We start from the raw sequence: 12358 nt of genomic DNA, 5'->3' as shown, positions 1-12358 counted from the left end.
ATATATATATATATATATATATATATATATATATATATATATATATATATATATATATATATATATATGTGTGTGTGTGTGTGTGTGTGTGTGTGTGTGTGTTATCTGAGTTATGAACAAATTCACAATAGTATATACATAGGTATATATGTTATCATATGTTGTTTGCGCCTACTGCTTGCACATGTTGTTTAAGCAATGTTGTTTGTGTTAGGCTGGTTATGTTGTTTATATTGTGTTATATGTGTTATGTTGTCTACGTTCTTAAACAGATTTGCATCCTAACACACACACACACACACACACACACACATATATATATATATATATATATATATATATATATTGTTGATTGCTTCTGATCAAATGTGAAGCATAAAATATATATAAATGTTGTTTATTTTTTGAACAGTTTTGCATCAATATATGTGTTGTATGTAAATATGTTGGCTACATTTGAACATAAAATATTGATCATTATGTGTGTGTTTTGTTCTCTAAAAAATCTTGCAATACTAATTTATTGTGCTAATATTTGATCCACTGCCAGACCATTGAGGGCTATGAGCATGTGTTGCTTATGAAATATTAAATTATGATTTTTGCATTATAAAATATTTTTTTTGAAGATTAGTTTTTTTGAATTAATTATATTGTTAAATTTTATGGGGCAAGGGCCTGAATTTGTTATTGCATGTGGATTTGTATAATTGTTCTTATGTAAAGAACTCTTAATTAATTAAGATGGTAAAAGAGGCAAAACAATATAATAATTTTCTTTCCTGGTGTTCCTTTAAAAGTGTGGAAACCTTGGATGGTTCGTGTACATTTATTGTCCCAAAGAACCCAATGTGTGATTCGTGTTTCTGGTCACAGATGTAGAGAACTTTCAATCACTTTGCCTGGAGGTGGTGGTGTTGACTCAACTATAGTTATTAGTATACTAAGAAAGCGACGTCAATGATTGTGAATTTTCATTGATGTCCCGACATTAAGTTAGGATTCTTAATGTTCCGATGAATGGTAAGGATTTCTGATATTGATCAAAAAATAAGTGTGAAACCCAATAATTAAAATATCAATTATGTGTTAAGCTACGATTGAGAACTGCCTTAAACCTTAGGAACTTTGTCTGTTTTGAGTATTCACGGGTTTGTAAGAAAGTGAAAATTAAAGTTTTATATATTAAATAGGGGCATGCATGTAAAAGCAATTCTGATAAATTAACTTAAAAAGTTATTATGCATGTTGCATTAATTCATGCATCCCTAAATGTTTAGCATTAATTATATACATCCCTAAATGTTTGATTTAGCATGAAATTGTTGGTTGCTTGCTTGAACTGCTTAGATGATGTTATGTTACATGCAATTCCTTTAAACTTGTACTTGATTTAATTTATGTTATTTTCTTACTGTCGAAAATTTATAGGGTCTCGTACGAGAACTTTGATTCTTAGCTGATTTTTAAAAATATTTTCAAGCACTGAGGCTCCGTAATAAGGGGGACTGGCTGACTAGAAGAATCGAGGTTTATGGTTTGGTGGCTCGAGTTCTGATGTGCACAAAATTGGCTAGAGTTTATTTTAGAATTTATTTAGAACTTATTGACATATTTGATTAAATAAATGAAATTCAGTTCATCATTTAAATTTATTCTATATTTGAAATTGTTGATGAGTTGTAAATATTAAATTTGTAATGTACCCACGGTTCTTGAGAGGTTTTTCATAATTGTTAAAAAAAAATCAACATTTTCGATAGTCAGTTTGGGGTTGTTATAGTTTAGGTTCTGATTCGAGTGGGTCGGTTCCCACACAATCACAAAACAAGGACCCAAACAAGATAAAAAAAAACATATATTTATATTTTTTATTTTGATATCGTAAAACTATAACTATATTTATCCCAAAAATAAGGTTCTTTAATCTATTTAAAATTCATAAGTAATAGACCCACAATAGGTGGATTCAATCCAATGGGTCCAAACCTATTTAAGTCTCATTTTAATACATAAAATAAAAACTCATTTTATGTTAACTTTTACCCCCATTAAATAATTTATTTAAACAATATTTAAATAACCCTTATTTTAGAATAAAATGCTCGTTTAAATTATTTTTGACAAAAATACCCTTTTGATATAAAAAGTTGAAGGTGTGATAACTAGATACATCCAGTTAACTTCAAAACATTACTAAATCACTCCAAAAATTCACAATACTATAAAAAATATATTTTTAATTATGAATTAAATATAATGAATGGTTAAATGCCCAAAATAATTATATAAATAGCAATTCTACCCTTATTTACCATAAATGAGCAAATGAACATGCAAATCATCCAAAAGTGAAATTTAAAAACCCAAAAAGGATTTCCAACTCAATAAAAAAGGTGTTCGCTTTGTTTATTTATACTTTCAAAATTTACACGTTTCACGAGTTTCGATTAAGACCTTTCAATACAAAAATGATAAAAAATATTATTTTATCAGGTATGGTTCGGGTCTGGTTCATGTAGTTCTTATTGGCTTCAAGTACGGTTTCTCTTATAGTGAACCCTATTAGACCCAGGTCCAGACCCAATATCATACCCAAAAATCAGGTCCAAGTCTGGTTCCACCTGGGTTCGAACCAAACTCGACCAGTTGACCCTAGTCATCTGTGCAAAAGAAGCTGAATAAAAAAATTTAAAAGATATTACAATCTTTTAATAGAGAGTTCTTTCCCCATGAGGGTATACCCAATATTAGGTGTGAACAAAGGCATGAAACTATTCAGTAAGAATCACCTTCTTTTGGTGTGTTCTGTTTTTTTAATAAATTGAACCCTATTTGATGTGATTTAAGGTTTTTTTTTTATCGAAGATGAGTTTTGAATCGTGATTGTAACATATAAGCTAGTTTTTATCAAAGACATCAAAAACTAACGATCTACAATGTACTTTCTAATTGAAAAGATCACATTTTTATATTAAAAAGATGGTTTGAAGTTTGATTATTTGCAAACAAACCGTGCTGATTGAGTCGATACAACTTGAAACTATGATTTTCAACTCAATAGTTCTGCACTTTCATTAATACCAAATATAAACCCAACAAAAAAAATTATAATTTCCAATTGAAGCCACTAGCACCTCACTCATATGATAACCGTCACTAAATTGATGAAACGTCACAAATTAAAAAACAACATAGCACACAACCTTTACTACTATGTCAAAAGTGAGCCTACTTTCAGGGCAGATACCGATACAGACAACATTGGTGCTAAAGAACTTTGAACTTTGGACCTAATGAACTTGTTGATCTATGGTTTTTGTTTAGTTATCCAAAGAAATCAGTCACCTTTGTGAGCAGGTGTGTGGCAAACATTTGATATCCTCAACAATATTTACAATCTAATAAAAACCACCACATTTTTTATTTATTTTTTAATATAGCTTTACAGATATGGTTTACGCAATTTGTTTAGTGGAAAATATGTTTTGGATCACCTGATAGTTTCATGTTAATAGATTTTTTTAAGTGCTTTAAAAGGCAACATTGCAATGCAATAAAATTCATTTTTCAAGAAAAAGATACATGCTTTGACATCAAAATATAATCCAATATGTAATGCTTAATAAACAAACCATGCTGAATGCAACACAGTGTTCAAAATGACTAAACAATGCTTGCACCTATGATTTCTAACTAGATAGTATGGTAAAATTTTGTAATGGTACCATGCTGCAATTGCACCTATGATTTCTAACTAGATAGTATAATTTCTAACTAGATAGTATAATTTCTAATTATATACATAGGTGTTACATTTGGTATTTGCAGTATTACGTACAAATGCCTTTGGATCTCCATAGTGCGAGTTGTTTTGATCCAATCTTACCTAATAGTGGGAACCAGCTTTTAGCTTTTAGATCATGTTTTCTTTGGTGAAAAAACACGATTTCGTGACCTGGGAAAGTATTACAAATTGTAGGCCCTTGAATTTTTAAGCTTTATAAAAACCAACCTGCATCGTATTCAGAAGAAGGTGTGCCGCCCTTAGCACCATTCATCCTCAGATGCACACCAAGCATTACTAATACTGGCACTAGAGGTGCTCCAAAAGGGTTTGGCATAGTGGGATGGGGGCCTAGGAAGCTAGGCAGACAGTCTAGGTTCAAATCTCATGGTGTCACCCCCTTGCGCAGACTCCCCGGAGGCAAGGGGTAAGCCCACGGAGTTTTAAGCTGCCATGTCGGTGACCGTAAGTACGGTAGGCAGATACAATGCGGCTAGGTTTTTGTTCTACAGGGCGGTTTCTTCGTGTAAATATAAAAAAAAAATACTGATACTAGAGGGTAGGGGTGGCAAAACCTGACACGACCCGCCAACCCGCCTCTTAGGCGGGTTCGGGTTGGGCTTAAGCCAACCCGTTTAATAAACGGATCGACCCGCCTAACCCGTTTATTAAACGGGTTCGGGTTTGGGTTGGGGGTATGCCAACCCGGCTGACCCGTTTAATAAACAGGTTAGGCGGGTGGGTCAACCTGCCAACCCGACCCGCCAACCTGACCCACGAACCTGAGAACCCGTTCACCCGACCCAACCCATTTATTAAATGGGTTGGTGGGTTGTGTCGGGTTACCCGTTTATTAAACTGGCCGGGTTCGTGTTTGCCACAGCCGACCCGTTTAATAAACGGATCGGGTTCGGGTTGAGGTATGCTGACCCGCCAACCCGACACGATTGCCACCCCTACTAGAGGGCTTCACTTATTTGGCTAGGGAGAGGCTCATTACATCCCAAACAAGTTGAGAATCAATGGTTTTGTGTCTTAGGGCAAATAAAAAAAATCAATGGTTTTTCTCCTAGGAGTGTCAACGGGTCGCGTTTGGTTTGGACCTAGGTAGAACCAGACCCACACCTGATTTGAGATGCTGGTACCAGGTCCAGACCCAAGTCAAACCGGATCCACCATAAGAGTAACCATACCCAGAACCTATAAGGATTACATAAACCAAACCCAGTAAAATAAAATTTTTATCCTTTTTACATTGAAAAATAGCTGATCTTTGTTGAAACTCGGATCGATTCCAGGTCTGGTATGAAATTTCACAAACCATACCCGGATTCATATATTAATAAGACCTTTAGGGTCAGACTCAAATTCTAATCAAACCTGACCCATTTACACCCTTATTTTCTTCATAACTAAAGAAAAAAATACTGGTATGGATTGTGCACCTTAAAGGGCTTCATCTGCGACCATAGTCTCTTGGTACTTGACTGCTATAGCAGAGACATCATGAACTCATCAGTTTGAGGAAGAGCTATGCATCTTGTCTCACCAATGCAACTCTTATTTGGTAGCTATAGTTTCATAGGTCATGACTCTGCAACTCTTATTATATTCTTTCCTAAGTGATTACGAAAGTGTTTGAGAGTAATTGCTCTAGTCTTTGTTGCTCATATCGTTGCTGATGGCATCACCCTGGTTTACAATATCCCATATTTTTCCTCTAACCATTTTATATGATTGAGCTTAGGGGTGTCAACGGATCGGGTATGATCCCATCCCAACCCATACCGGATCTTATAGGGTCAGGGTTTGATTACAAAGAAAGGGGTCCAATTAACTATTTGGATTGGATCCATGAGGTCCGATTATTAAATGGGTCAGGTATGGTTTATGAAAATTTATACCAAACCTGGGTCCAACCCGAATTCCAATTAAGATCTGCAATTTTTCAATGTAAAAAAACTTTAAAAATACTATTTTACCGAGAATGGACCGGGTCTGGTTTATGTAATTATTATCAGATCCGGGTATGGTTTTTTGTATAAAAAATCCAGTTGGACCCGAATCTGTATCCAAAAAACCGCATCACTTAGATCAGGGTTTGGACCCACCAATTTTAGAAGGGGTCCCACCTGTTGACACCCGTAAATGCGCTGTGGAAATGATGTTTGTGTGTAAATATGCATGCCCACCCACAAGTGAAAAGATCAGGTGCAATATGATTGCACAAATATTTGTGCATTAAGCACCTGATCACCCTCCATCTTGGGGACAGGGCCTGTCAGGTGTGAGACCCTATGGGGTGCTTAATGCACAATTTTTTGTGCAATCATATTGCACCCGATCCCTATTCCACACACAAGGGCTCCACACGCCTGGCTAGGTGGGTCATTGATCCCAAGGGTGTGCATCCCTTACCTTAAAGCCAACGCAGCACGCTCCGTGGTGGGCAAGGAGGGGCTTTAACCACTTAGAGGTGGGCCACAAGCAGGGCGTTAATATCTTCTGAGCCCCACCTGAACTGGGGTTTCCCCTCAACCCTAATGCGGGTTTGAGAACCTGAAAAAATCCGGTCAAATTTCAAGTCATCACCCTATAACTTTATGAATCCAAACCTCAACTCGTTTGTTACCTACATGGGCGGATTAGGGTCGATCCCGACCAGGTTCTGATCTGTAAAACCCACAAAAAATAGTATATATATATATATATATATATATATATATATATATATATATATATATATATATATATATATATATATATATATATATATATATATATATATATATATAAAGTGGTCGGACCCGAGTCGGATCCAGCCCGAGTCGCAGACCCAACCCGGACCTGAGCCAGGTACCCGTTACCGCCCCGTGCCTTTTTAAGCAACCTAGCGGTTATGGTTTTCTCATTCGAGAAAACCCTTCTCCCCTCCACCGCTCGCCCTTCTCCCCCACGGGCACCTCCGTTGGAGCCGCCTCCGACGACCCCACCTTCTGTCTCCCTCTCTGTTGTGATTCTGGCAAGCCACCGATGACCCACTGCCACTACCTCCCACTCTGGCACCCTCGGCTGCCGCCCCCGACGTAGCCCCGAGTCCCTTGACCGAAGCCCTCGCAGGCCACCACCCTGGGTCCCTGCTTCCTCCTCCTTCTCTCTCTCTCTCTCTCTCTCTCTCTCTCTCTCTCTCTCTCTCTCTCTCTCTCTCTCTCTCTCTCTCTCTCTCTCTTCCATTTTCTGGCCACCCATCACCGGCAGCCCCCCGTTCACCTTCTCTCTCCCTCGTGCCTCTTGGTTTCGATAGAGGAGCCCTGACGCCAGAGCTCCCTCGCTCGCCTCTCCCCCTCCTTGCATCCCTCTTCCTCCTTTCCGCTCATGTGCTGGCACTCGACACCGTCGACTTTTTCGCTGCGCATTGTCGCCTTCGCCTCCCACAGGTAACCTCTAACTCTTCCCCCTCTGCGTGTCTTTTTCTTCTTCTTTTCGCTTTTTCGACAGGCCGGCAAGGGCAACATCCCCCTGTCGCCTGTGTCTAGTCGATAGGCAGGGGCTTTGTCCCCTGCCTCTTGGTCTTTCAGTCGGCTGCCTATGTTTTCTCTTCAGGATAGGTAGGGGCGCAGCCCCTTCCTCCACCCCCCTTTTTGTTCTGGCAGACCAACAGGGCGACGCCCCCTGCCGCCTATTGTTTTTCGATGAGTCGGCAGGGGTGAAACCCCTACCGCCTGTGTCTACCAGACAGACCAGTCGAGGCGAAGCACTCCTGCCACCTTTCTCCATGGGCAGGCCAGGGCTTCGCCCCAGTCGCCTTATTTTTCGGCAAGCAGGGGCGAAGTCCCCTTGCCTCTTTCCTCACTGTCAGGCAGGGGCTTTGCCCCTGCCGCTTCGTTTTCCAGCAGGCAGGGGCGAAGCCCCCTTCCTCCTTCTTGGTTAGGTAGGGGTGAGGTCTTCCTGCCTCTGTTGTTCTCTCACAAGCAGAAGCAGAGCCCCTGACTCCCTCCTTGCTCCCTTGCTAGGCAAGGGTCAGACTTAGCTTCACTGCAAACCCACTCTTTGGCCTTGATAGCTCAAGCCAGGGTTAGGCTTGGCCTATCTGCCGAACATCACCCATGCCCCACCCCCTGTATTTGTCTTTTCGAAGTTTTTGCAAGTACACTCACGCCTCTCTTTTCGCAGCTTGCATAACAGAGCCCTCCCACACCCATGTCCCGAAACTGTCATCACATAAGCTCAAAGATGAACTCAACACCACTACTCCCCAAGGTAGGGGAAAGTTGTGCAAAAGACAATGGACAAACTTAAATTAAGCAATTAAAATTAAAATGGGAAAAGAAAAGACAATAATAATATATATGTATATGTATACATATATACGTATGTCTTTAACTCAAGAACGTGGTTTCACGATCCTTGTCCTTTCCTATTACTGCTTTACTACTTTCTGTCACCGCCACACTTTACGTCCACATGCTCTTTTCACATTTAATTCTTGTATTTACATTCCTATCTCTACTTTTTTTTACCTTCCTACTTTACTCTGTTGCCACCACACTTTTTGTGCACAAGCATGTTTTTACTTTTTGTCTTTACTATTCCCGCCTTTACCTTGTTGTCGAGCTTCTGTGCAAAGACTATTTACTTTACGCATTGATTTAGCTTGATACACGGTTTCGTGTATCAAGCATTATTTTTTGTCATTTGCTTTCGTCGTCGCGCTCTAGTGCACAAGCTACTTGCTTTCCACATTTACTTGTTTATGTATTTATTTAGCCGAGGTATGGTTTCATACCTCATGCATTGCTTACGCATTTATTTGCTTGTGTATTTTCGTACCTCGTGTTCTGCTTACGCATTTTAGACTCATTACGCAAATTTGCACTTTGGAGATCAATGGCATATTTACCATTGCATTGTATTGTGCATGAGCTCGCTTTTTGCTGACTTGCACTTAAGTGCAGTTTTGAGCGTATTCTTGTTTTGTTCATTTGTTTTAAAAGACATGATTCACACTTATGCACTTCGATTCTCCAAAAAGGAGATTTTTAGGCATAAACCCATTTTCAAAATGCATAGTTTTGCAAAGCATATTTTGAAAGTCTTTTGCAAGATAGTAGCTAGATCTCCCGAATCAATGTATTTGGGAGAGGTGTTTTACAACTTCAGTTCGAGTATTTGATACGACTTTGATAAACTCGATTAGGGACACAAACTTGTGTTTTAGGGTGATCCCTTTGAAAAACCCTTAACCCGTTTATCAAGACCAGTATTACGAGGTATGTTCAACATATAAATATTGCGATAAACGAATGAGAGATCTATGACAATCTTGTCTTGTACGAGTAGAACAGTGCTGGACTCACAGTTTGAAAGATAAATCATGTTTAAAATAAGATCTTTGGTTCAACATATTCTAAGTATGCTCTTTTTCAAAAGATGCGGGTTTGCGTGTAGGTACTAAAATTCTTAAAGAGGATTTCTTTTTCGTGAGTCCAGCTTTTCAAATAAACAATTTTGTAAAGCAAAGTCTTAGAGTCTTTTGATTTCGAAATACCAGCCAAGTCTTCCTAATCGATGTATTTGAAAATAGTATTTTTGTTACTTTTGTTGCATTTCAATACAACTTGGACAACCCCATTTAGGGGCATGAGCATGAGTTTGGGCAATGTTTCTGCTGAGAAACCTTGCATCATTACTAGTATCGCAAGACATGCACATTATGATGATGTTGTATTATCTTTGGATAAAAGATTCGTGGAGATCTTGTATTCTGCAATGTTGATCAAGTAGTTAAAAGTTAGGATCTTGTTGCATCACTTCTTTTGCGAGTTATTACTGTGAATTTTTTTTTGAAGAAATCCTTACCCCTCTCTTCGTAGTCATACTTTTATACATGTACGATGTGTTTTGACTATGATAAGTAGGATGAGAAGAGTATGGTAACCTCAAAGTGTGCAAATAGCACATTGTGAAAATCATTTATAGAATGATGTCTCACCCTCACAGGCAGGATGCTCGTGTTGATTTAAAGGACCCAAGCATATCAAATGCAAATTAAAATGATAACATCATTTCTTTCACAACAAATTAAAGTTGAGGCTTCTTTTAGAGAAACTCATACCCCTCTCATTATATTCGTACTTTTAGATATATACGATATGTTTGTACTATAACGAGTATGATGAGAGGTCTTTGGTAACCTCGAAACATGTAATGACACATTATTAAAACCACATAATGATGATGTTCGCCTTCACAGGCAAGATGCTCGAGTGGGTTGAAATATCAGAGCATATAGAATGAGTCTTCAGTTAAATAACACACGATGCACTCATTTGACTCACTGTGTTCATCAAGGGAGATGATGGATTGATATAAAGCTCCGATGGACAAGTTGTTAATAACCACTCCTTGAGCAAATGACTTGATGTCTCAAGTCATCGGAGTTAGGGGCTACCAAAAATTATCCTAGGTGGTAGATCTCATAGACTTCTGCAAAAGTAGGATGCATCTGTTGTCTACGAATGCCCTCGAGGAATTCTCTTTTGGTCACTGACCGTCCTCTTGAAGTGTGAGCTCAATCAGCCATTCGGGTTATCTAAAACACATAGCATAATAAACCCCTAGATCGATCTCAATTGTTTCTACGTGTTGTGCCTTATACGTACCCACAATGTCAACTAATATCAATACAAAAGTTATCATGTTCACATTACTGCTGAACCTAGATTAGTTCATATTACTTGTCAAATCTAGATTCGTTCACTTATTACATATGCTTATATCATGTGTTAGTTAATTGTTTTAGTTAACTGTTCTCTGCTTATGGAATCAACTGTACATGCTAGAAATAGATTATTTTCTGCACAATTAACTATTCATGTTAGTGTATCTTAAATTACTGCCTAAAATTGCTTATCAGGCCAATATAATTTGTCTTGCTTTAATTTTGGTTTTCTATTGTCTTGCTTACGTATTTACCAATTTTTCGTGAAACTGACTCATTTTATGGGCGTAGGTGACAAGTAAACCTACCAAACAGTCGATGACAAGATGTAAGATAGCCTGAAACTTCACTCTCCTACTCACAGTTTTGTATCCTGAACACCTGTTTTGATGTTGAATTTTGTATAAGGGAAAACCCTCAATTTTGTACCACTAAAGTTTATCATCAATATATATTTGACTCACTAATTATTTTGTTAAAATGCTTTCGAAAATGATGGTTTTAATGATGGATTTTTACAGTAACGTGCCCAAAGTTGTCAACTTGTTTTGCTTTTCAAACAAATCGTTTTGGCCGACAAAAACTCTAAAAAATGAAAGGTTTTCTAAGTATATTTTAAAGGTTTAAAAGTTTAAAATTTTGGGGCATTACATGATCTGACCCATTGACAGCCCTATCTAGAAGGAGGCTTGAATATCTAGCTCTAGAATTCATCTGATTATCAAGGCAAGCACTCTTCTCTTTGGTGCCATTTTTGAAAGCCAACTTCCTAGAACTATTTAAACTTTAAATGCTTATGCATGGTATCATTAATGTTAGACTGTTGTGGGCCCGTCTGAGATCAAAGTATACACAAGATAAGTTAAGAGTTGTGAGAATACTCCATGTCCTCCCTATCCACCCGCCCCCACCTCTTCCTTTTCCTCACTTTGCATGTTTCTTGATGAGATTTGGCTCAGCCATGGGGTCACATGAACCTGCATTACAACCCTCAGAAAAAACAGAACTTAAATAGATCAAAATTACAAGAGTTTCTGTCTGCAAATACTAGTGAACACAATCACACCCCTTGTCCAGGATCAACCTTTATCATTATATGTCTACAGAAAACCTCACTGCACGCTCAAAGCAGCTTATCTGCCAACCATTTATGAGAATCATCACAAATACCTGCTGGCCAAAGCGTTTAACACCCATGGATCAATCGCTTGATTGGATTCAGACCATGCTCTTCATTGCTGCAATGTTTGGAAAACCTGCACCTGCAACAGAAAAGAACCAGTGGGCTCAAGCAGTTGTCTTCTAGACAAAATGCCTCAAGCAGGAGACTATCGTTTCCTGAGGCTGTGAATGTTAATTTCTCAATCACTGAAACCTTCAATAAATAGTTGAGGAGGAACATATCCAGCAAATGGGAAACAATGGCTTCCAAAAATTGTGCCCTTGACATAGCAGAATATAGCCACTGAGTTAGAACAATCATCGACTGGCCTTGAAAAGAAATTGATCTCAGAAAGGAACCTTATTACCTGAAACTAAAACACAACAAAACTTCCATTTCCTATAACTTGGTTTCTGTTGTCTGATTTTCCTCCTTTCCCGGTCCAACCTTTTCTCTGTTAGGGATGTCATTTAGCTGCTGCTGTAACTGGCACAACAAACAGATCAATGTATGCATTATAGGTGAGACTCATGAATCTTTAAGGGAAACCATTTATACTTTCATTCTACCACATTGAATTGAGACAGGTAAGTTCATAATACATAATACACCAACTGCCACATGCAAAGTTTTCCAACAGATTGCTATTTTTTTTCGAAAGACCAGGTTGCTATTTTGAACAGGAATA

General features: G+C 38.2%; 1 protein-coding gene across 2 annotated transcripts in view; it reads right to left on the bottom strand.

Annotated features, from left to right (window-relative positions):
* Window positions 1-11490: 11490 nt before the first annotated feature.
* LOC149842626 (uncharacterized) overlaps window positions 11491-12358 on the bottom strand; it is an 89706-nt gene continuing 88838 nt past the window's right edge. The window contains exons 22-24 of one of the 2 annotated variants that reach the window (XR_016430797.1): window positions 12038-12156; window positions 11884-11950; window positions 11491-11770 (exon numbers count right to left, since the gene is read on the bottom strand). Coding sequence is in view for 1 of the 2 variants with exons in the window: in XM_089999331.1 (XP_089855457.1) it covers window positions 12070-12156 (87 nt within the window). In the remaining variant the exon portion in view is untranslated. The remainder of the gene's footprint in view (window positions 11771-11883; window positions 11951-12037; window positions 12157-12358) is intronic. The other variant, XM_089999331.1, reaches the window with a different exon arrangement.

This window comes from Nuphar pumila, chromosome 3 (genome assembly GCF_984573655.1).
Source record: "Nuphar pumila chromosome 3, dmNupPumi1.hap1.1, whole genome shotgun sequence".
NCBI classification, from domain to species: domain Eukaryota; kingdom Viridiplantae; phylum Streptophyta; class Magnoliopsida; order Nymphaeales; family Nymphaeaceae; genus Nuphar; species Nuphar pumila.
The sequence above is the reverse complement of the archived record's forward strand: the minus strand, read 5'-3'. Positions and strand labels throughout refer to the sequence as shown.